Source organism: Jatropha curcas, unplaced genomic scaffold (genome assembly GCF_041381405.1).
Source record: "Jatropha curcas cultivar XTBG-Jc1 unplaced genomic scaffold, XTBG_Jcur_1.0 HiC_scaffold_99_pilon, whole genome shotgun sequence".
Classification (NCBI taxonomy): Eukaryota; Viridiplantae; Streptophyta; class Magnoliopsida; order Malpighiales; family Euphorbiaceae; genus Jatropha; species Jatropha curcas.
In genome coordinates, this window is record NW_028322355.1 from 1 (window position 1) to 19,241 (window position 19,241).

At 30.6% G+C, this 19,241-nt stretch overlaps 1 protein-coding gene and 1 long non-coding RNA gene across 5 annotated transcripts; both read right to left on the minus strand.

The window, feature by feature from the left end:
• Nucleotides 1–18: 18 nt before the first annotated feature.
• On the minus strand, nucleotides 19–10,914 carry LOC149492143 (uncharacterized). 4 transcript variants are annotated; one of them, XR_016319119.1, is made up of 6 exons: nucleotides 10,480–10,914; nucleotides 10,126–10,263; nucleotides 9,356–9,437; nucleotides 8,457–8,543; nucleotides 2,058–2,139; nucleotides 61–75 (listed from the first exon to the last, which is right to left on the minus strand). It is a non-coding gene; the product is annotated as an uncharacterized LOC149492143 (long non-coding RNA). The 4 variants fall into 4 exon arrangements; XR_016319118.1 differs by lacking the exon at nucleotides 61–75 and adding an exon at nucleotides 1,017–1,248; XR_016319117.1 differs by lacking the exon at nucleotides 2,058–2,139 and having other exon boundaries at nucleotides 19–75; nucleotides 10,480–10,906.
• Nucleotides 10,915–17,430: 6,516 nt separating this feature from the next.
• Nucleotides 17,431–17,880, minus strand: LOC149492144 (uncharacterized). The gene has a single exon (XM_089716850.1). It carries the CDS (start codon nucleotides 17,878–17,880, stop codon nucleotides 17,431–17,433), a length of 450 nt encoding a protein of 149 aa, XP_089572976.1.
• Between the last annotated feature and the right edge of the window lie 1,361 nt (nucleotides 17,881–19,241).

Sequence of the window (19,241 nt, forward strand, 5' to 3'; positions counted from 1 at the left end):
CGTTGGCCTTTTATCCTTTGAACTCTTTGAGGGAGGTGGCCCTTCCTCATCAGAGACCTCTTCAATAGTGCATTCCTGAGCATAGGAAAAAACAACTCTTGGTATGCAATGCCAAAATCGAAAACAATTAAAAATACCAAAAGTAAGCAGCATATGTAAATATGAAGTGCCATCATGGGATGGAGTCAGTTCTAGAGATTATTATGATGCTGCTAATAGAAAATCGTAGGCTAACATATAAAGAGTTTTGAACCAACAAACAATTTAAAGTGGGTAATGGCCACAATCTTCAGTTCTAGTAAAGATGTACATGCTAGAGAACACCAAAATAAATAAATACATAGATAAATACAACTTAATATACCTTCCCCCAACAAAGGCCCCTCCACAATTTCCACCACCACTTACAAAACATGCTAATTTCCCATGTTTACATTTGTTTCATTGCCATTAGCTGAGTTTCAAAACATATCAATACCACTTTTTTCCTTTAATTGTGTTATTATTATTATTATTATTATTATTATTATTATTATTATTATATTAGTTGCTCCTTGCTCATTTGATTTTTCCTTTTTCTTTTTTCGCCAAATACATAATTTAACCGCTCTACTTTCATAAAAAGATCGTGTCCCCCCCTGAATTTAAAAAATGACCTTGTAGCCTCTGAACTTCACTTCTTAACCTTGTCCCCTAAATTTATATTTTCTGCACTTGTAGGCCCCTGAAGCTTATTCACTTTTCAACCTACAAGGTGTGAGATACAAAAAAAAAATCCAGAAGCACTTAAGGTGAAAAAGTGAAGTTTATGATGTCACAAGGTCATTTTAAAGTTCAGAGGGGGCCATAATGCCTTTTTGTGAAAGTTAGGAATAAAATGATATATTCCGCCTATTTTTTTTCATTTGTTAGCTACATATATAGTGCTAGGTTACTGTCACGACCCATTTCCATGGACCGGACCGGCACTAGGACCTGGGGGGCTTAAGGCCCCCGAAGCCCGTAGTAAGCCTAACTTATTTAAATCTCACTTTCTATTCATAATTATGGATTCAGGCCCATTAACATTTTATACATATGCATCCAAAATGCAGTTCATATATTTAATATGGACTTTTACTATTTATTTACAACCCAACTGGAATACAATTGCGGAACTCTACCTTTACATTCACATCGTTATTTCTATCATTAACAATCTTCTATAATACGTGTTCAACTCCATAGGGCTTTCCTTCTTTCTATTACCTGAAAAAAATAGTAGGCAGGGATGAGCGCCAAACTCAATGAGTAGGGTTAGATAACCCTCTCACCCCATACAATCACACAATGCTAAAATATTTTAATTTGGTCACCGTTTAGTTATATGATCATGCAGTTTGTCACACAAATGGCAATACAACAGCAATCACAATTATTATCACCTTCATATAATCACATCACGTGGAAATTAGTCAATGGCACCACCTGAATCCCCAGCGAGCCGTCCTCACACATGGCTCGCCCTCTCATACATGTGCACCAGGGAGCCGATCCCCCATACGGCCAACTGGTCTAATCCTCACTGACCAGTCCTCTCATTGTTTTTTCCATTCTCTCTTTTCTTTTCCATACCAACAGGAGGCAACCCGGTGGTCTCCATCCAATCTAGATCATCAAGTGCTCACAACAGGAGGCCACCCTGCGGGCTACAATCAAATCTAGATTATCAGGTGCGCAACAACAAGAAGCCATCCTGTGATTTTCCATATAATCCATATCATCAGGTGCACATGGGGGCGCCGATCTCCCATTTTCCCGGCCGACGGTCAAATTCCATATCATATCATATTCAGGATCCATATCACAGACCGTCCTCACAAACCCATGGTGGTCCACGTCATCCCAATTCCACACAAACAAGGCACAGTATATTCATAGCACAAGTAATCAAACAATTTTTAATATCAACGAATAGTGCATCATAATATGGCAATTCAACAAAATAATGCATGATAACATTTAGCCGTGAATGCATGAATGCAGGCGGATGATGCTAGTTATCTAACACTACTCACAGTTCTTTATTGTCCTTTAAAAGGACTGCCTTTTTAGCCACATGCTTCCAGCTTTTGTCCTCGCATTTTGTATTTTATAAGCCTTTAAAATAAACAAGAAAATTCTAAATAAGAATTTTAATTCAAAAACTTATATTTCACATTCGTTTATTTATTTTGGCTACCGGTCATTTAATTCACTTGTTATATGCATATATATATCTAGGTTCCCTCATTTATATAAATAACTATTCTAATTTATAACCTTCAGATAAAATCTCTAATTATTCGGTGAGAAATATTATATAATGATAATTCTAATATTGTATAATATTTCTTAATACCTCAAATTTTCGTCGTCACTACTTCTTAAGAATAACTAATTTAATTCTTTATTAAGTGTTTTATTAAAAATTCGACAGCATTTCCTCTATAAACTGGACTATCCAAATTTTTTTCAAATTTTCACAAATCCACACACACAGCCCATCCATCGGGCAAATTCATATCCACTAATCCCGTCCGCCATATCCATCATTTATTCGGTCACTTAATTCACATAATCCATTATAATTAGTTGTTCTATAACTATTTATTTGTTAATAAAATTCCTAAAATTTATTATTAGCTAGGAATATATTTTTTTTTTGTACCAACCTTATAGTTATAATTAATATTCATAAAATCTATTTAATAATATTTAATTTAATTTACTTAAATACTTAATTAAGTTCATTAATTAATTAATTCAGAATTTATTCAAAAATTGCGGATTAAGCTTTAGAGTGTACCGATTTAAAATCAAATTCATTTCCGTGTTCCGCACGAAGAGGAGAGCATTCTGTCCCTTGAAGTCTCGCCGGAGTCTCGCCGGCCGGTCGCCGGACCGCCGCCGCCGCCACCGTGCACGGTGGCCGGAAAAATTTTAACCTTCACCAAAAATTGACAAACAATACATCATTTATTCGTTTCGATGAGAGGATCACTAATATGTGTTCAAATCAAGGTGGGTCTGAACCGTTGGCCGGAAATTGGGCGGAAAAGGTTCGGTGATACCCATTTTGGGTTTTCCGATTCCGGCTATTACAGTCGACGAGGAGGCCATCAAATGAAAGAGGAGAAGAGAGAGTCATTTGGTACTCACCTTGTGTCCAAGGCTTGCCTGAAACGGCGTGAATTGTCGGAAAAAGGTGTCCAAAACTTCAAGCTCTTCCCCTTCAAAATAGACACAATTCAGTTCAAATCTAAGCTTTAATCTTCTTCCTCACGTTGAGTAGATATTTTTAGAGTATTCATTTGCTGAATTTGGTGGCCGGAGGAAGGAGATCGAAGGAGAGGAAGGAGAGGAGGAGGAGGAGGCCACGCTACTGGAGAAGGAGAAGGAAAGAAAAGGAAAAGAAAAGAAAAAGAAAGAAAAAGAAAAGAAAAGTGGGCCGATCCGGTTCGATTCGAATCGGTTCGGTCTGATTCAGTGATTTGGTCTCATTTCGTTTGGTTTTTCGAGTTTCCAATCGATTTTTCGGATCCTTCGTGTGGTTCTCGACAAATTAAATTGATTTTTAGGTCCGGTTTATTTATTTTGATTATTTTAGTTAGGTTCTATAACATTCCTTCAATTTACTTAATGTTAATATTAATAATCATATATATATATATATATATATACATTTTTTTTTTTTTTTTGATAAATTTCGATAATGTGTTTTGGGCTTGAGCCCAACTTCGTAAACTTGGGCTTGAATTGAGGCTATTTTATACTTGCAGTCCACATGATTAAAATTTCTGATTTTTGATTTAATAAAAATTCAAAAGTTTCGAAAATAAGAATTCGGGGTATTACAATCTCCCCCCCTTAAGACAATTCGTCCTCGAATTGAATCTAGTGGGAAAGAATAAGAATGGATGCATGGGGAATTTGAAAGTCACAAGAAATTGCTTCCACTACCAAGGAGACAGCTCAAAAGCGAAAATACAGATCGAGGAAAGGCAGTGAGTGGGGTATTCGGGTTGTACTTCTACAGCCAATTATCATATTTAGAATAAAATTTCGTTCAAGCTACATAGTACCACCTAGCTGAAGCTTATAAGGAGTTTATTACATTAATCTTCAATACTATCATCGTTCGGCTATTGGAATCTTTAGAAAATCGTTCTTTAAATAAAAATCTTATAATTAACCGAGTTTTTTCAATAAAATGCTTAATATATATATCTATGTTCCCCAAGATTATTTAATTTCATTTGAAAATTAAATTTTATTACCCATTCCTTTATGAAATCCAAATATATAATGTAAAACAAATTTGAAATTTAATTTATTTATTATAAAACTTGATTTATTTAATTTACATATGTTATTGACTAAATATTTGCTTAATCAAAGTTGAAAAACTATTACTATAATCCAAAATTTTAAGAAATTTTTTTTTTTTTTTTTTTGTAATTCCCATTGTTTATAATATCGCAGGGTGATTCGAGCTCACTCTATCAGTTCTTTTTTTTTTTTTTCACGACTTATCCGATTACTATTGTTTCAATCTAATCTTATTATTTTCTTAAGTCCCGATCTAACGCTTTCTTACAATTTCGACATCACACCAATTAAGAAAACATCAATAACTCAATTTCTTTCACCCAACTCTGCGTCAACTAAATATTTATTCGTTTCCATATGAAGTTCAATTTATGCCTTAATTATGAAATGATAGCAAGGCCCTAATTAGCCCTTATAATACTTAAGCTAATCGTTAAATTTTTCCATCCAAGTTTTAAAATATAGTATCAATTTATTTATCTCATCCTTACTTATTTATGTCTAGCAAGGTATTTATAATTTCCTTAAATTTATCCATGTAACCTTATCATTTCTAGTTTCTCAGGTTAGCACACTGCCACCTGGTATTATTATCTAGACCTCGACTGAGTTTTGGTCCTTCCTCCTTTCGCTGACATGTCAAAATTTTTATCCATTACCTTACGATTCACTTCACTAGCTTCTTTTATTCTCTTTTCTGTAAGGATTTAAATTTATTAATTGTCATACTTATTGAAAAGCCTGAAGAAATTAATTGCCACATATTTCCATTGAACTCCAAAATATCCTCTAGAGTTAAATACTTTTCTTATGATCTCATAAATTACCAGAAAATTTAAATTTTCACATCAAATCTCTTTAGTTATGATTTGTCACAATTTACTACAGTTAAAAAGGTATAGTACTAAAACTTTCAATTCTAAATGTATCTATTTCTAAGTTTTCTTGATTTGTATTTCTTATTCTTGAGAAAATTTCCATTTTAATGAGTTCATTTATAATAATAGTCCACAACACTAATTATCTCATATCAGGCATTTCATCAAATGTGTCTACTAAAGATTTTTGAGTAATTTAAGAGTCCTCATTTATTCATATTTCCACTATACATTGTTTCACCCGTTATAAATTATTAGATTAATTGTTTATTCAAAATTCGACTAATGAGTTGACAACTACAGCCTAGATTGACCATCCTATGGGTAACTGACTATTTAAAAACTTTCAAAATAATTTTCCTTTCCAACTTTTAAAACATCGGCATGTCACTCACACAAAACCTTGAAATTCTTTTAATAGAAATTTGCATTTACTTTTATTTTAAACCAATCTCAATCGTGGTATAAAAAATATTTTTATAAAGTTTGAAAATCAACACTCATTGTATTTTCTAAAACCTTTGGTATTTAACAAAAATGAATTGTCTATCTCCACGAGGACAATCCTTAAATCTTCTAGTTCCAGTCTACTGTTACATATTTCCTCCCTAAATGATCCTCTTAAACCAAGAATATTCTAATCTCCATCATTACTATTCCTTTCGCTATTACTAGTCTCTCAAGTAGATTGGTCCACACCTTAAATTTTCCCAAAAGTTATTTTCATTAGTGATTTATATTTATATTTATATTTATATTATATTATTATTATTATTTTATTTATTTCGTTACTTATTTTATAATCATTTTATATATATATATATATATATATATTATATATATATGTATATTTCTTACATCTGAATTTTACTTCTTTCCCAATTTGTTTCTAATTATTTATTCTAGTATTTTCACAGTAGATAAATTAATTGATCATCATTGGCTTTTCTATTATTTAACATCCCCCTAGTTCTATCCAAGTTCTTTAGTTGTTTGATTCATTTTAATCTTTCTTTTATCATTCATGTCTCCTTAGTGTACCCAACCTCATTTAAGTCCTATCCCTGAAAGAGTTTAATGCTGGGTACATGAATCTATGGCGTGAAACTGTTATTCTACACAAATTTAATTCCGTCGTCAGGTCATTATTTCTTGAATTTCTTATTAAAAATTTTTTTTTTTTTTTTTTTCTACTTCATCATTATGAGTTATCTTTGACCTTTATTCTCTTCCAAATTATTAACTTTTATTTTATTTTATTTTATTTAGCACCTCGATCTAAATTTGTACTTAATTCTTTAAAGCAGGTTTTATACACGTTTCTTATCATTACCTTAGATTAATAAATGGTATTAGTCCTTTCTACATAACTCTCTACCTAGATACATCCAATTTCCTTAATTTATTAAGCTTCCTACAGCATCCACGTTCCTTTCCCCATTCATTCCCCATTATTCATCATCTTCTACATTCATTTTATTATAATAGATTATGAACTTAGTCTAGCCCTTTAAGCATCCTACATGTGCTAGGATCTTAATTATATAATATCTAATACACTTACTACACTTTCACCTTATAAAATTTTAGATTATACCAACTATCCCTTAGTTACACATTAGTTCCATAAGTCTATTATCGATTCAATCTAATTGCTCATTTTATTATAAAAGATTCATAATTATTTCATGACTTGTAATTACTTCTATTAACTATTAGTCAATCTTTTCCATATTAATCAAATTTTCGATTCAAACTTTTGCCCAATTATTTACCAACCAATTTTACTTTTAATTCTATATTAAAACACCCAAAATCTTACCCTTCATACTAGTTGTGCAAAGGAAGTTTTACCCATTTCCTTATTATATTCTGCCTCACCTCAATATGACCTATCCAGTTAAAAATTATTTTCTTCATATTTAATCACATAATTAGTTTACCTTTGTCTTTTATTTTAATTTCATTGCTCTATTTAAATTCTATGTCGAGATTCACCTCAATCAATACTTTTTAAGACACAAATTATTGTTTCCACGTCTAACTCTATTTAATTTTTCCAATAAGTCTCTATCCTCCTTAATGTTATGCTTAAGTAAGTTACAAATTTTCTCTTTACATCCTTAAGTTTCGCTTGGTTAATTGAGGATTTCTTGTCTAGTATAACTATTTGTCCTAAATCCTTCTTTTGCTAACCCTTAATTTAATGTACATTACAATTTTCACTTTTTATTCCCTAACAGTAACATTTCTAGAATTTAATCTATATCTTAATTGAAATTTTAATTCAAATTCATATTCTATACCATTTATTATTAATTTATCAATATTAATTTCTATAGGCCTAATTTAGTCCTCGGGATAGACAATATGATAAAATAAATCAAACATGCAATCATTGTAAATAATTTAAATTCTAAAATCAGATAAATTTTTTGACATGCCGACAAAACAATAAAACCAAACAATTAATTGCAACTTCAAAACAATTTCCAATAAGCAAATAATAAAACATGTTTCTCAATCATAGTTCAAATAAATTTACTTTCTTATTGTCTTTAAAACTCCGAATTCTTTTCTAAATAATTCAAATAATTTTTTTTTTTTTTTTTTTTTTTTTTTTTTTTTGAAGCAGTGTCTCTTGTCGAATCATGGTGTACTGGGTGATCAGGCCATTACACCAATTTCCAACTGATCTTCTGCTTCAAAATAGATGGAGGGGATTTAGCAAAACTCGAAATGTTTATTTTATAAACGTCAGTTACCCGGACCTTTTTATGATTTACTATTACTTATATACATTTAATTCTCATCCTAAGTTTCATATAGATTTCCTTCCATCCTCGTGCACGATGCGTCCACCGGCACTAAAATGGAATTCAATCCAGACTACACCTCCTTTGTTGGTTACGGCCGATCCCAACATAGGAGCTCTCTATTTAATTTCCTATGTTCCGCAATTGATTCCTAAGGCCCGACTTATGCTCTGATACCAACTTTGTCACGACCCATTTCCATGGACCGGACCGGCACTAGGACCTGGGTGGGCTTAAGGCCCCCGAAGCCCGTAGTAAGCCTAACTTATTTAAATCTCACTTTCTATTCATAATTATGGATTCAGGCCCATTAACATTTTATACATATGCATCCAAAATGCAGTTCATATATTTAATATGGACTTTTACTATTTATTTACAACCCAACTGGAATACAATTGCGGAACTCTACCTTTACATTCACATCGTTATTTCTATCATTAACAATCTTCTATAATACGTGTTTCAACTCCATAGGGCTTTCCCTTCTTTCTATTACCTGGAAAAAAATAGTAGGCAGGGATGAGCGCCAAACTCAATGAGTAGGGTTAGATAACCCTCTCACCCCATACAATCACACAAATGCTAAAATATTTTAATTTGGTCACTCGTTTAGTTATATGATCATGCAGTTTGTCACACAAATGGCAATACAACAGCAATCACAATTATTATCACCTTCATATAATCACATCACGTGGAAATTAGTCAATGGCACCACCTGAATCCCCAGCGAGCCGTCCTCACACATGGCTCGCCCTCTCATACATGTGCACCAGGGAGCCGATCCCCCATACGGCCAACTGGTCTAATCCTCACTGACCAGTCCTCTCATTGTTTTTTTCCATTCTCTCTTTTCTTTTCCATACCAACAGGAGGCAACCCGGTGGTCTCCATCCAATCTAGATCATCAAGTGCTCACAACAGGAGGCCACCCTGCGGGCTACAATCAAATCTAGATTATCAGGTGCGCAACAACAAGAAGCCATCCTGTGATTTTCCATATAATCCATATCATCAGGTGCACATGGGGGCGCCGATCTCCCATTTTCCCGGCCGACGGTCAAATTCCATATCATATCATATTCAGGATCCATATCACAGACCGTCCTCACAAACCCATGGTGGTCCACGTCATCCCAATTCCACACAAACAAGGCACAGTATATTCATAGCACAAGTAATCAAACAATTTTTAATATCAACGAATAGTGCATCATAATATGGCAATTCAACAAATAATGCATGATAACATTTAGCCGTGAATGCATGAATGCAGGCGGATGATGCTAGTTATCTAACACTACTCACAGTTCTTTATTGTCCTTTAAAAGGACTGCCTTTTTAGCCACATGCTTCCAGCTTTTGTCCTCGCATTTTGTATTTTATAAGCCTTTAAAATAAACAAGAAAATTCTAAATAAGAATTTTAATTCAAAAACTTATATTTCACATTCGTTTATTTATTTTGGCTACCGGTCATTTAATTCACTTGTTATATATGCATATATATATCTAGGTTCCCTCATTTATATAAATAACTATTCTAATTTATAACCTTCAGATAAAATCTCTAATTATTCGGTGAGAAATATTATAATGATAATTCTAATATTGTATAATATTTCTTAATACCTCAAATTTTCGTCGTCACTACTTCTTAAGAATAACTAATTTAATTCTTTATTAAGTGTTTTATTAAAAATTCGACAGCATTTCCTCTATAAACTGGACTATCCAAATTTTTTTCAAATTTTCACAAATCCACACACACAGCCCATCCATCGGGCAAATTCATATCCACTAATCCCGTCCGCCATATCCATCATTTATTCGGTCACTTAATTCACATAATCCATTATAATTAGTTGTTCTATAACTATTTATTTGTTAATAAAATTCCTAAAATTTATTATTAGCTAGGAATATATTTTTTTTTTGTACCAACCTTATAGTTATAATTAATATTCATAAAATCTATTTAATAATATTTAATTTAATTTACTTAAATACTTAATTAAGTTCATTAATTAATTAATTCAGAATTTATTCAAAAATTGCGGATTAAGCTTTAGAGTGTACCGATTTAAAATCAAAATTCATTTCCGTGTTCCGCACGAAGAGGAGAGCATTCTGTCCCTTGAAGTCTCGCCGGAGTCTCGCCGGCCGGTCGCCGGACCGCCGCCGCCGCCACCGTGCACGGTGGCCGGAAAATTTAACCTTCACCAAAATTGACAAACAATACATCATTTTATTCGTTTCGATGAGAGGATCACTAATATGTGTTCAAATCAAGGTGGGTCTGAACCAGTTGGCCGGAAATTGGGCGGAAAGGTTCGGTGATACCCATTTTGGGTTTTCCGATTCCGGCTATTACAGTCGACGAGGAGGCCATCAAATGAAAGAGGAAGAAGAGAGGAGTCATTTGGTACTCACCTTGTGTCCAAGGCTTGCCTGAAACGGCGTGAATTGTCGGAAAAAGGTGTCCAAAACTTCAAGCTCTTCCCCTTCAAAATAGACACAATTTCAGTTCAAATCTAAGCTATAATCTTCTTCCTCACGTTGAGTAGATATTTTTAGAGTATTCATTTGCTGAATTTGGTGGCCGGAGGAAGGAGATCGAAGGAGAGGAAGGAGGAGGAGGAGGAGGAGGCCACGCTACTGGAGAAGGAGAAGGAAGAAAAGAAAAGAAAAGAAAAAGAAAGAAAAAGAAAAGAAAAGTGGGCCGATCCGGTTCGATTCGAATCGGTTCGGTCTGATTCAGTGATTTGGTCTCATTTCGTTTGGTTTTTCGAGTTTTCCAATCGATTTTCGGATCCTTCGTGTGGTTCTCGACAAATTAAATTGATTTTTAGGTCCGGTTTTATTTATTTTGATTATTTTAGTTAGGTTCTATAACATTCCTTCAATTTACTTAATGTTAATATTAATAATCATATATATATATATATATATATACATTTTTTTTTTTTTTTTTTGATAAATTTCGATAATGTGTTTTGGGCTTGAGCCCAACTTCGTAAACTTGGGCTTGAATTGAGGCTATTTTATACTTGCAGTCCACATGATTAAAATTTCTGATTTTTGATTTAATAAAAATTCAAAAGTTTCGAAAATAAGAATTCGGGGTATTACACTTTGCCCCTACCTTATTTTTTTAATTGTTCTTTATTTCATTCTATTAAAAACCTTCAAGGCTTTCCCTTTCTTGATTTTGTTTACTCTTTACCTTAATATATTCTGTTTCTTTTAATATCAGAAGCAACGAAAACCTTCTATATTTTTTTAACAGTAATAGAAAAGATTGAATGACGGCTTAATTACTGACATACAGTAGAAATTATATGAAAATACAAAAAAAAAAAAAATGAATTCGGAGCTGTTTATCTAAGAGTTTAAATTAGAAGTAATCAGTAAGAATAATTGTTTAACTTAAAATGATAAAAAATGACGTTAGCTGTTTAATTAGTTGAATTCGAAGGAAAAAAGATAAAGAGTATGATTATCAAAAAAATTTAAATAAAATCTAAATGCTAAACGTTAGATATTTAACACTTCATAAAAAACTTCTTCAACTTCTAAAAACTATTATAAAAGCTATGTTATTGAATAGCTACAATTAATAGAAATAAAATTTTGAGTTGTTAAAACGCTAAAAATTAGCTGAAAAGCTGTTGCCGAACAGAATCTTCGACATGATCTGGCAAGGTATAATTCTTGTCTGGCTCCTTTGGTTTTTAATTTTGAGTTGAAATAGAAATTTCTAGACCAATTTTGGTCGAAATGGACCTACGGCCGTCCGTATTTGGTATAATAAATTATAAAATTTGATTTCATAATGTTTAGAACAATAAAATGAATATTTTTGTTCATATTAACTAAATATGAAACACGAAATTCCAAATGAATTTGAAAAATTTTTGTAGCATTTAATTATACCAAATGAGGTTTAAATGGATGTTAATAGGATGAATGAAATTGCAGGTGAAGAAGCAAGTTGGAGCCTACATAACTGAAGCAAGATGATTCAACAATCATTATGTGCCAACATTTGAAGAATATATTTTTAATGCTGTGATTAGTTATACTTATCCCATGTTGATAACCTTATCATTTTGTGCGATGGGTGAAGTTGCTTCAAAGCAAGTATTTGATTGGCTATTCACTGAACCTAAACTTCTATATACTGCATCAGGTCTCGCAAGGCTCATCAATGACATTATGTCCCATGAGGTATGCCAAATTAGTAGTGTCATAGCTATTTCACTTTAATGTTTCTTTTTATACTTCAACGAGTTGTCTATATCCATATCTGTTTTTACAATCCATAGTAATCTTCATTCGCCTTTGAAGACAAAGGTGCTGACCTGAGGGAGTTTAATACTTCACTTTAAAGACACATGAGGTGAGAAAATTTTATTTAGACTTGGTCGTAATAACTAAAGACACATGAAGTGGATCTCATATTTGAAATCCATCGTATATATTATATATATATATATATATATATATAGATCCTTTTTTTTTTTATACAGATCGATAGTATGGTGCTACAATTTCAGCAGACTTCAAACTCAAACTCATAAATCAATGCAGTACAAAGGCTCATTAAGGGCAACCTATATAGAGTAGAAAATAATTGGGGGGGCAGGATAGATTCTTGTACAGTAATTTTAATTAAGTCCAATTAGAGAATTATTAAATGCTGCAATTTTCAATATGTATGCAGTTTGAGCAAGAAAGGGGACATGTTGCTTCTGCAGTAGAATGTTGTATGAAGCAATATGGTGTGTCAAAGCAGGAAGCTTACGAAAAGCTGAATAAAATAGTTGCTAATATGTGGAAAGATCTGAACGAGGAGCTGATGAAAGAAATTGATATTCCAAAACCTATTCTAATGTGCATTCTGAACATTGTACGTGTAATGGATGTTGTGTACAAGGATGAAGATAGCTATACCCACTCCAACACTTCTCTGAAGGATATTCTGGCTACCTTTTTAGTCAATCCTGTGGCTGTTTAAGCATTAATCAATTGCTTTGTGTTTCCGAAATGCAATTGGAGAATCAAATAAATGGTTGTGATGTGAAGTTCAGTTTCATATATTATGAATCTGAAAGTGATCTAATAAAGTTCAACCTTGTTCTGGATTTGGTTTTCTAAGTTTTGCTTAATTGCTAATTATTGTATTTCTGATGATAATTGGTTTATATTAGTGAATATTGCATGTTGAGATTGTCTTTTAGAGGAGTGGGTGATTGAAAGAAAGCTTTGAGGCATGAATAATCACTTTCTTTTAAGGATTTATTAAGGCTTAATGTATCAGAATATTTGGAACTTTGTTTATTTTTCAATTTCATCTTATTTTGACCTTTATGTATATTTTATCCTAATTTTGACTTTTTTGCAGCAATAATACTCTCAACTACAATTAAGGATGGAATTGCAATTTACAAATAAAAAAAATACTTTTTATCATTCTTTTAAATTAATAATAAAAGTACGGTTTAAATGCCTTTTGGATATCAAATTATAATCAAATTTAGGGAGTAACACACTTATAAATTTATAAGTATAGTATTTGAGAGATGTGCAATTAAAACAATTAACAAGTTATTTTTTTATTAAATGAACACTAATATAACTATATTATCAATCCAAAAAATTGCAGCCATTAGGATTTTTCATCTTGAAAATATAGGTAATATGAAAATTAAATATGTAATTGAAAAAATTATACTTTTATTAAATTAATTTTTATGCCACGTGGCAAGTAATATAAATTTATGTTATTAAATTTTTAATTAGCACATTTATTTAAAAAATAAATTTTAATTTATGCAACATTAATTGGATAGACCGATGGAAATTTTTTAAAATTTTATAAGTGTCTCATGATAATTTAAAAAAGATAAAAATACTTTTTGCATCTGTAATTTTATTTTTAATTACAATTGAGGATATTATTGCTACAAAAAGTCGAATTAAAGTAAAATTAACAAAAATATCAAAATACGGTGAACTTGTGAAAATTTACAAAGTTCAAGTTATCAGAATATTTTGATATATTAGGCTAGGACTTAATTACCCCCCACTTAATTATTGCAAAGTCATAGCAATAATCCTCCCAGGATATAACAAAGATCAGGGTATCTACACGCAACAACCTTGAAGATATTGCTTAAAGAAATTTTGTAAGTCTTATTTACAAATAGATGACAAATGAGAAGAAATTATTTTTCAGTCTTTGAATCGGTTATTATAAAACACTTATTTTTTTAAGTAAAATCAAATCCTTTTTTATTTAATTTACAAACTTACTTCGGTTTCAAGTAAAAACTATTTTCAATTTTTAATTTTTAATTTTTACAATTTCATTTAATTCGGTTTGAAATCAAACCACCCATTTGCATACCCCTACTTTATGGCACCTTTTCTATCAAAGTATTATATTTATGAAATGAAACATATGTGGGGTCTACATGATTGTACCATCTATCCTCTCATTTTATATCTAATTTCTGATACTTGTCTAATGTAATCATTTATGATTTTGTGTACCTTACGTGACCACACATCCATCTCAGAATTCGTATCTCCAAAGCATTCAACACACTACTATATAACATAAAAAAAAAAAAAAAAAAAGAATTCAATAAAAAAAATATCTAATTTAATATGTAAGGATGATATAATATTTGTTACAAAATAAATTATGAAATTCACCTATCTAGACTGGGTCTATAGGCCCATCCATAAACCAAACATACGTCAATTCAACATAAAAATTGTCACAAACTCCATAGAATTCTAACACAAAGCCAAACCATAAATTAAGTTGTTCTTAATATATCACGTCCACACAATTAATAACGGGGTGTAAATGAGCCAAACCAGCTCGTGAGCTATTCGAGCTTGGCTTGAAAAAAATTCGAAAAAGTTCGGCTTGAATCGAGCTTGAGCATTCTCATTTAACAATCGAACTAAGCTTGAGGTTAATGATATTCAAGTCGAAAGCTCGTGTGGCCTTATCGAGCTTTTATATATATATATATATATATAAAATATTAATTCAACTGGAGCTTTTACTCGAGCCTAAAAATATTATATATAATATAATATAATATTAATTTTAAAAATAATCAAATCAAATCGTAAAAAATGAAGGAAATTTTCAGAATTTTGAAAGAAAATACAATATTAAATAAAGAGAGTGTCTTGAAATTTCTCTTTTCGGGCTTTATATATATTCTTTGTTATTATATTTTTTTGAGGATAATTCTTTGTCATTATTAAATGAGTCATTTTTAGTTTTTGTATTACACATAATGAAGTCTTCAAGCTTTGTTCTATCATTTAAAAAGAGTTAAACATATACCTAGTCAATCATGAAGAAAGGATCAGTAACACTCAATATAACATAAAGATTTTAATCATAAAAAAAAAATTGTCAAGAGTTGGTAAACTGTCAAGAATTTTGAAAATTAATATAAGAAGAAGACAAGCACATAAAGACATACTGAAGATGGCTAAATAATTAAAATTTTCATTAAAAAATTTATAGTCCTCAAAATTTAGTGTTTTCACATTGAATTCTTATTTCTTTTACATTTTTTATTCATTAGAAGCTATATATTCGGAATAATAATATATGTTATAGTTCTCTTCTTTAAATTTATTATAAATACTTTAATATGAATTGAATTGGAGATTGAAACATTTAAATGCAGCTTCAACTTTAATCACTGTCTTAGTTAAAAATCAATAATAAATTGGTTAAAAATCAAATCAATAATAATTATTCACTTCGATTAGTTTAATTACATTTTTTAGTCGTTTTAATTTCTGATTTTTTTGCTCAATTATAGAAATAAACTAAATTTTTGCAAAATCGAACCAAATTAATTAAATTGAATCAATTTAATTCTATTCAATTTAGTATATAATTTTATTTTTGTTCTGTGTAGAAAAAATATAATGCAATTTTCGGATTACCAGATCGGTTAGGTTGAAAATTCTTTTCACAGCAAAAGAAGAACTAATAAAAATTATATTGATAATCGTTTAAAAATGTTAAAAATCTGTTTTTTCTTTCGTGAAGAAAATATCAAACTTTATTATAATCATTAAAAACTAAATAAGTGGTAAGCAAATATTTTAATACGTGATATATAGTCAACGGATGATGTGATTGAAGACCAAAAAAACGTATATTCACCCTGAAATTTTTACCAAAAAAATCTTATTATCTCCTCAACTTTCAAAGTGGTTCTATATCATCTTAAATTTTATTTTTTATAATAATCTCATACCTTATCATATTCACAAAAAATTGTGCTCCACGAGCGTGTGATGATGTGTACAATTACACCCTAAATAATTAAATAATCAAATTCCAAGACCTTTAATATGAATAAAGCTAAATTCTATTAAAGGAAATTCAATTAAAATATAAAAATACAAAAGAAATTGAAATAATGAAAATATCAGCCAAAAACAATTGAAGATATGAAATCCAAAATGGGCAATATTGCCCTTTTGGTAAAAATATTGGTGCCACTTGTTTTGCCTCCTCCATGACAAACAAACAAAATAAATAAAAAGGGGGAAAGAGAATATCATATTAGTTAGGATGAAAAGTTAATCTAGGAAGAGAAAAAGGAAGAATAAAATAAAGAAATTTGTTTGTATAGAAGAGAAAGAAAGGGCTCGACAATTATGTAGGTATGTATAAATGTGTTCCTTCTTATCACATTAACACTCCGTTTGGTAATGATTATCTGATATGTTCTCTATTGTAAATTACTGATTTAGTTAGATCTACTGTTGGAAAATTAGGTGCTACTACTAGGTTGGTAAGGCCAGGACTCTCCACACGAATTGTTTGCAGCAAGTTAAGCAAATGGCTATACTGGTCTAAGGTCAATGCCACATTTGTGCTCAATCTCAAGGCTTCCTGATTTGCAAGATTCACTGAATAACCATTGTCTCGAGATGCAGAGGAGAAATCTACAGTATTAATAACATTATTTGCAGAGACTGTATGAAGCTTCTGTTTAGAGCCATAACCAGGTGGAAACCTGTGCTTCTTGCTTCTTGTAACAGGTATCAATTGTGTGTCTAGATTGCCCATAGTAGGTGCCAAACCTATTATCAGCAGTAGATCATTTGTAATTAAACCTTTGAAAAGGTTGTTTTGTCTTAGGGAAGCTTTTAGCATCAATAAAAAATCTCTTGTTTACAAATGCTTTGGCTTCTGATAAAGTTGAGTTATGGATACTATGAAGAGAGCCATAGTAATCTTTCTTGTTGCAGAACTAGAGAAAAAACCTTATTTATTACTGGAAGAGGATCAAGTAACAAAATCTGTGATTTAACTGTATTAAATTAATCATTCAAGCCTTTAAGAAATCTAATAATATGATCATTCTCTTGATATTGCTTAATTTTGTTCACAATTCCACAAGTACAAGGATTCTGACGTATACAAACAGGTAGAGCTCTAAAATTAGGAAGTTCATCCCATAAGATTTTCAGTTTAGTGAAATATTCAGCAACTGACTTCTCTCCTTGTTTAAGAGCATAAATCTCCTCTTGTAAGTCAAAAATTCTAACAATATCTCCCTGTGAAAATCTTTCTTTGAGATCATTCCAAATCTCAACAGCTTTGTCTAACCACAAGACACTTTTTGTAAGTGAAGGCGATAAAGAATGAATGAGCCAAGAGAGTACCATAGTTTTGCATCGTTCCCAAACAGGATAAAGCAGGTCTCCTATAGCTGGTATTATAAGAGTTCCATCAAAGAACTTCGATTTGTTCTTGGAAAGAAGCGCCATCTTTATAGTGCGAGACCAAGTATGATAATTTGCTCCTGTCAAAACCGGTAAAACCAGAACAAGAGCTCAATTCTCATTTGGATGGAGATAAAAGTGATGCATTGGATCTTGTGTTGGATGCAAAGTTGGAGTCGTCATCGAGTGAATCAGTCAAACGAAATTAAATTGACAAAGGAAATCTCTTAATTTGTAGAGAAATCAAAGATTAATCAAGAAAATTCTGAAAATGGTTAACCAGATTATGTTTGGCAAGCAAGAAAGAGAAAGAAAATCAAAGGAAGCGGAAGTAAATCAGAGAAAGAGCTCTAATACCATATGAAGTTTCAGAAAAAAGAAGAAACTGAATTTGATTATGTGTATAAATGAACCAAAAAGAATAATTACACTGATGTTTATTTACAGTTATATATCACAAAAATTACAAGCTACTGCCAACTAATTTGCTTAACTGTACAATTGGTTGCAACAAACTAATTTCCTCTAACTGACATTGGTGTTCTTTTTCCTTTTTGATTGCTAACTTGGTTTATCATCTAACAAGTACAAATAAATTTTAAATATAAAATTCATTTAAAAATAAATATTTCATGTTTAGAATAAATTTAAAATTGAAAATTTATTTACTTTTATGTTCTAAAATATTCTTAGTATAATAAATTCATAAGGCTAGGGGATGAATAGTTTTCCCATAAAATTTTGGGTTATTTAAGTTTGTGGAATTCACTTGGAAATTCTATATTTTTTATAAAATTTTTTGTTTAGTTATATTCAAATCCATAAAATTAAATTCGTAGAATTTGATTTTTCATTTTTTCTCACACCTTATATGAGAATTTATATTTATAAATGAATTCCATAAATTTTTGTGGAATTCATTTATTCTAAACAAAGGGTAACAGTGAAAAGTTTCAAATTAGATATGAATTAAAGAAATCATTCAACCATCTCAGTTTGAAAAAATATATAATTGTCTAAATTATTTTTTATTAATTTTTTAAATAATTAACGCTTCTTTAGTGAAAGTACCAAGAGATAAAATTAAAGTTGCAAACAAATAATTAATAATTTTTTCAATTTTTTAAAATAACACATAAAATGATACTTAAAATTTTACTGGAACTTATTTGCACAAAAATTCATGGAATAAAATGAGAGAGCTGTTGATCTAGGGCTATTTGTTTTAGGTTAATGACAATTTATTGGACATGAAATTTATTCTTTTGAATAATAGAAAATAATCTTGTTCCTACGAGCTATCAATAAATTGTTTATCTTAAAAGTTAAATTTTGTTAAAATGAAAAATATTCTTTTTAATCTAATATAAAAAAAACTACGTTACTTATTGCCAAACAATTTTAAA

What these genes read in the sequence shown, in the direction of transcription:
- LOC149492144 (XM_089716850.1), bottom strand. Translation starts at nt 17,880, where the DNA reads ATGGCGCTTCTTTCCAAGAACAAATCGAAGTTCTTTGATGGAACTCTT.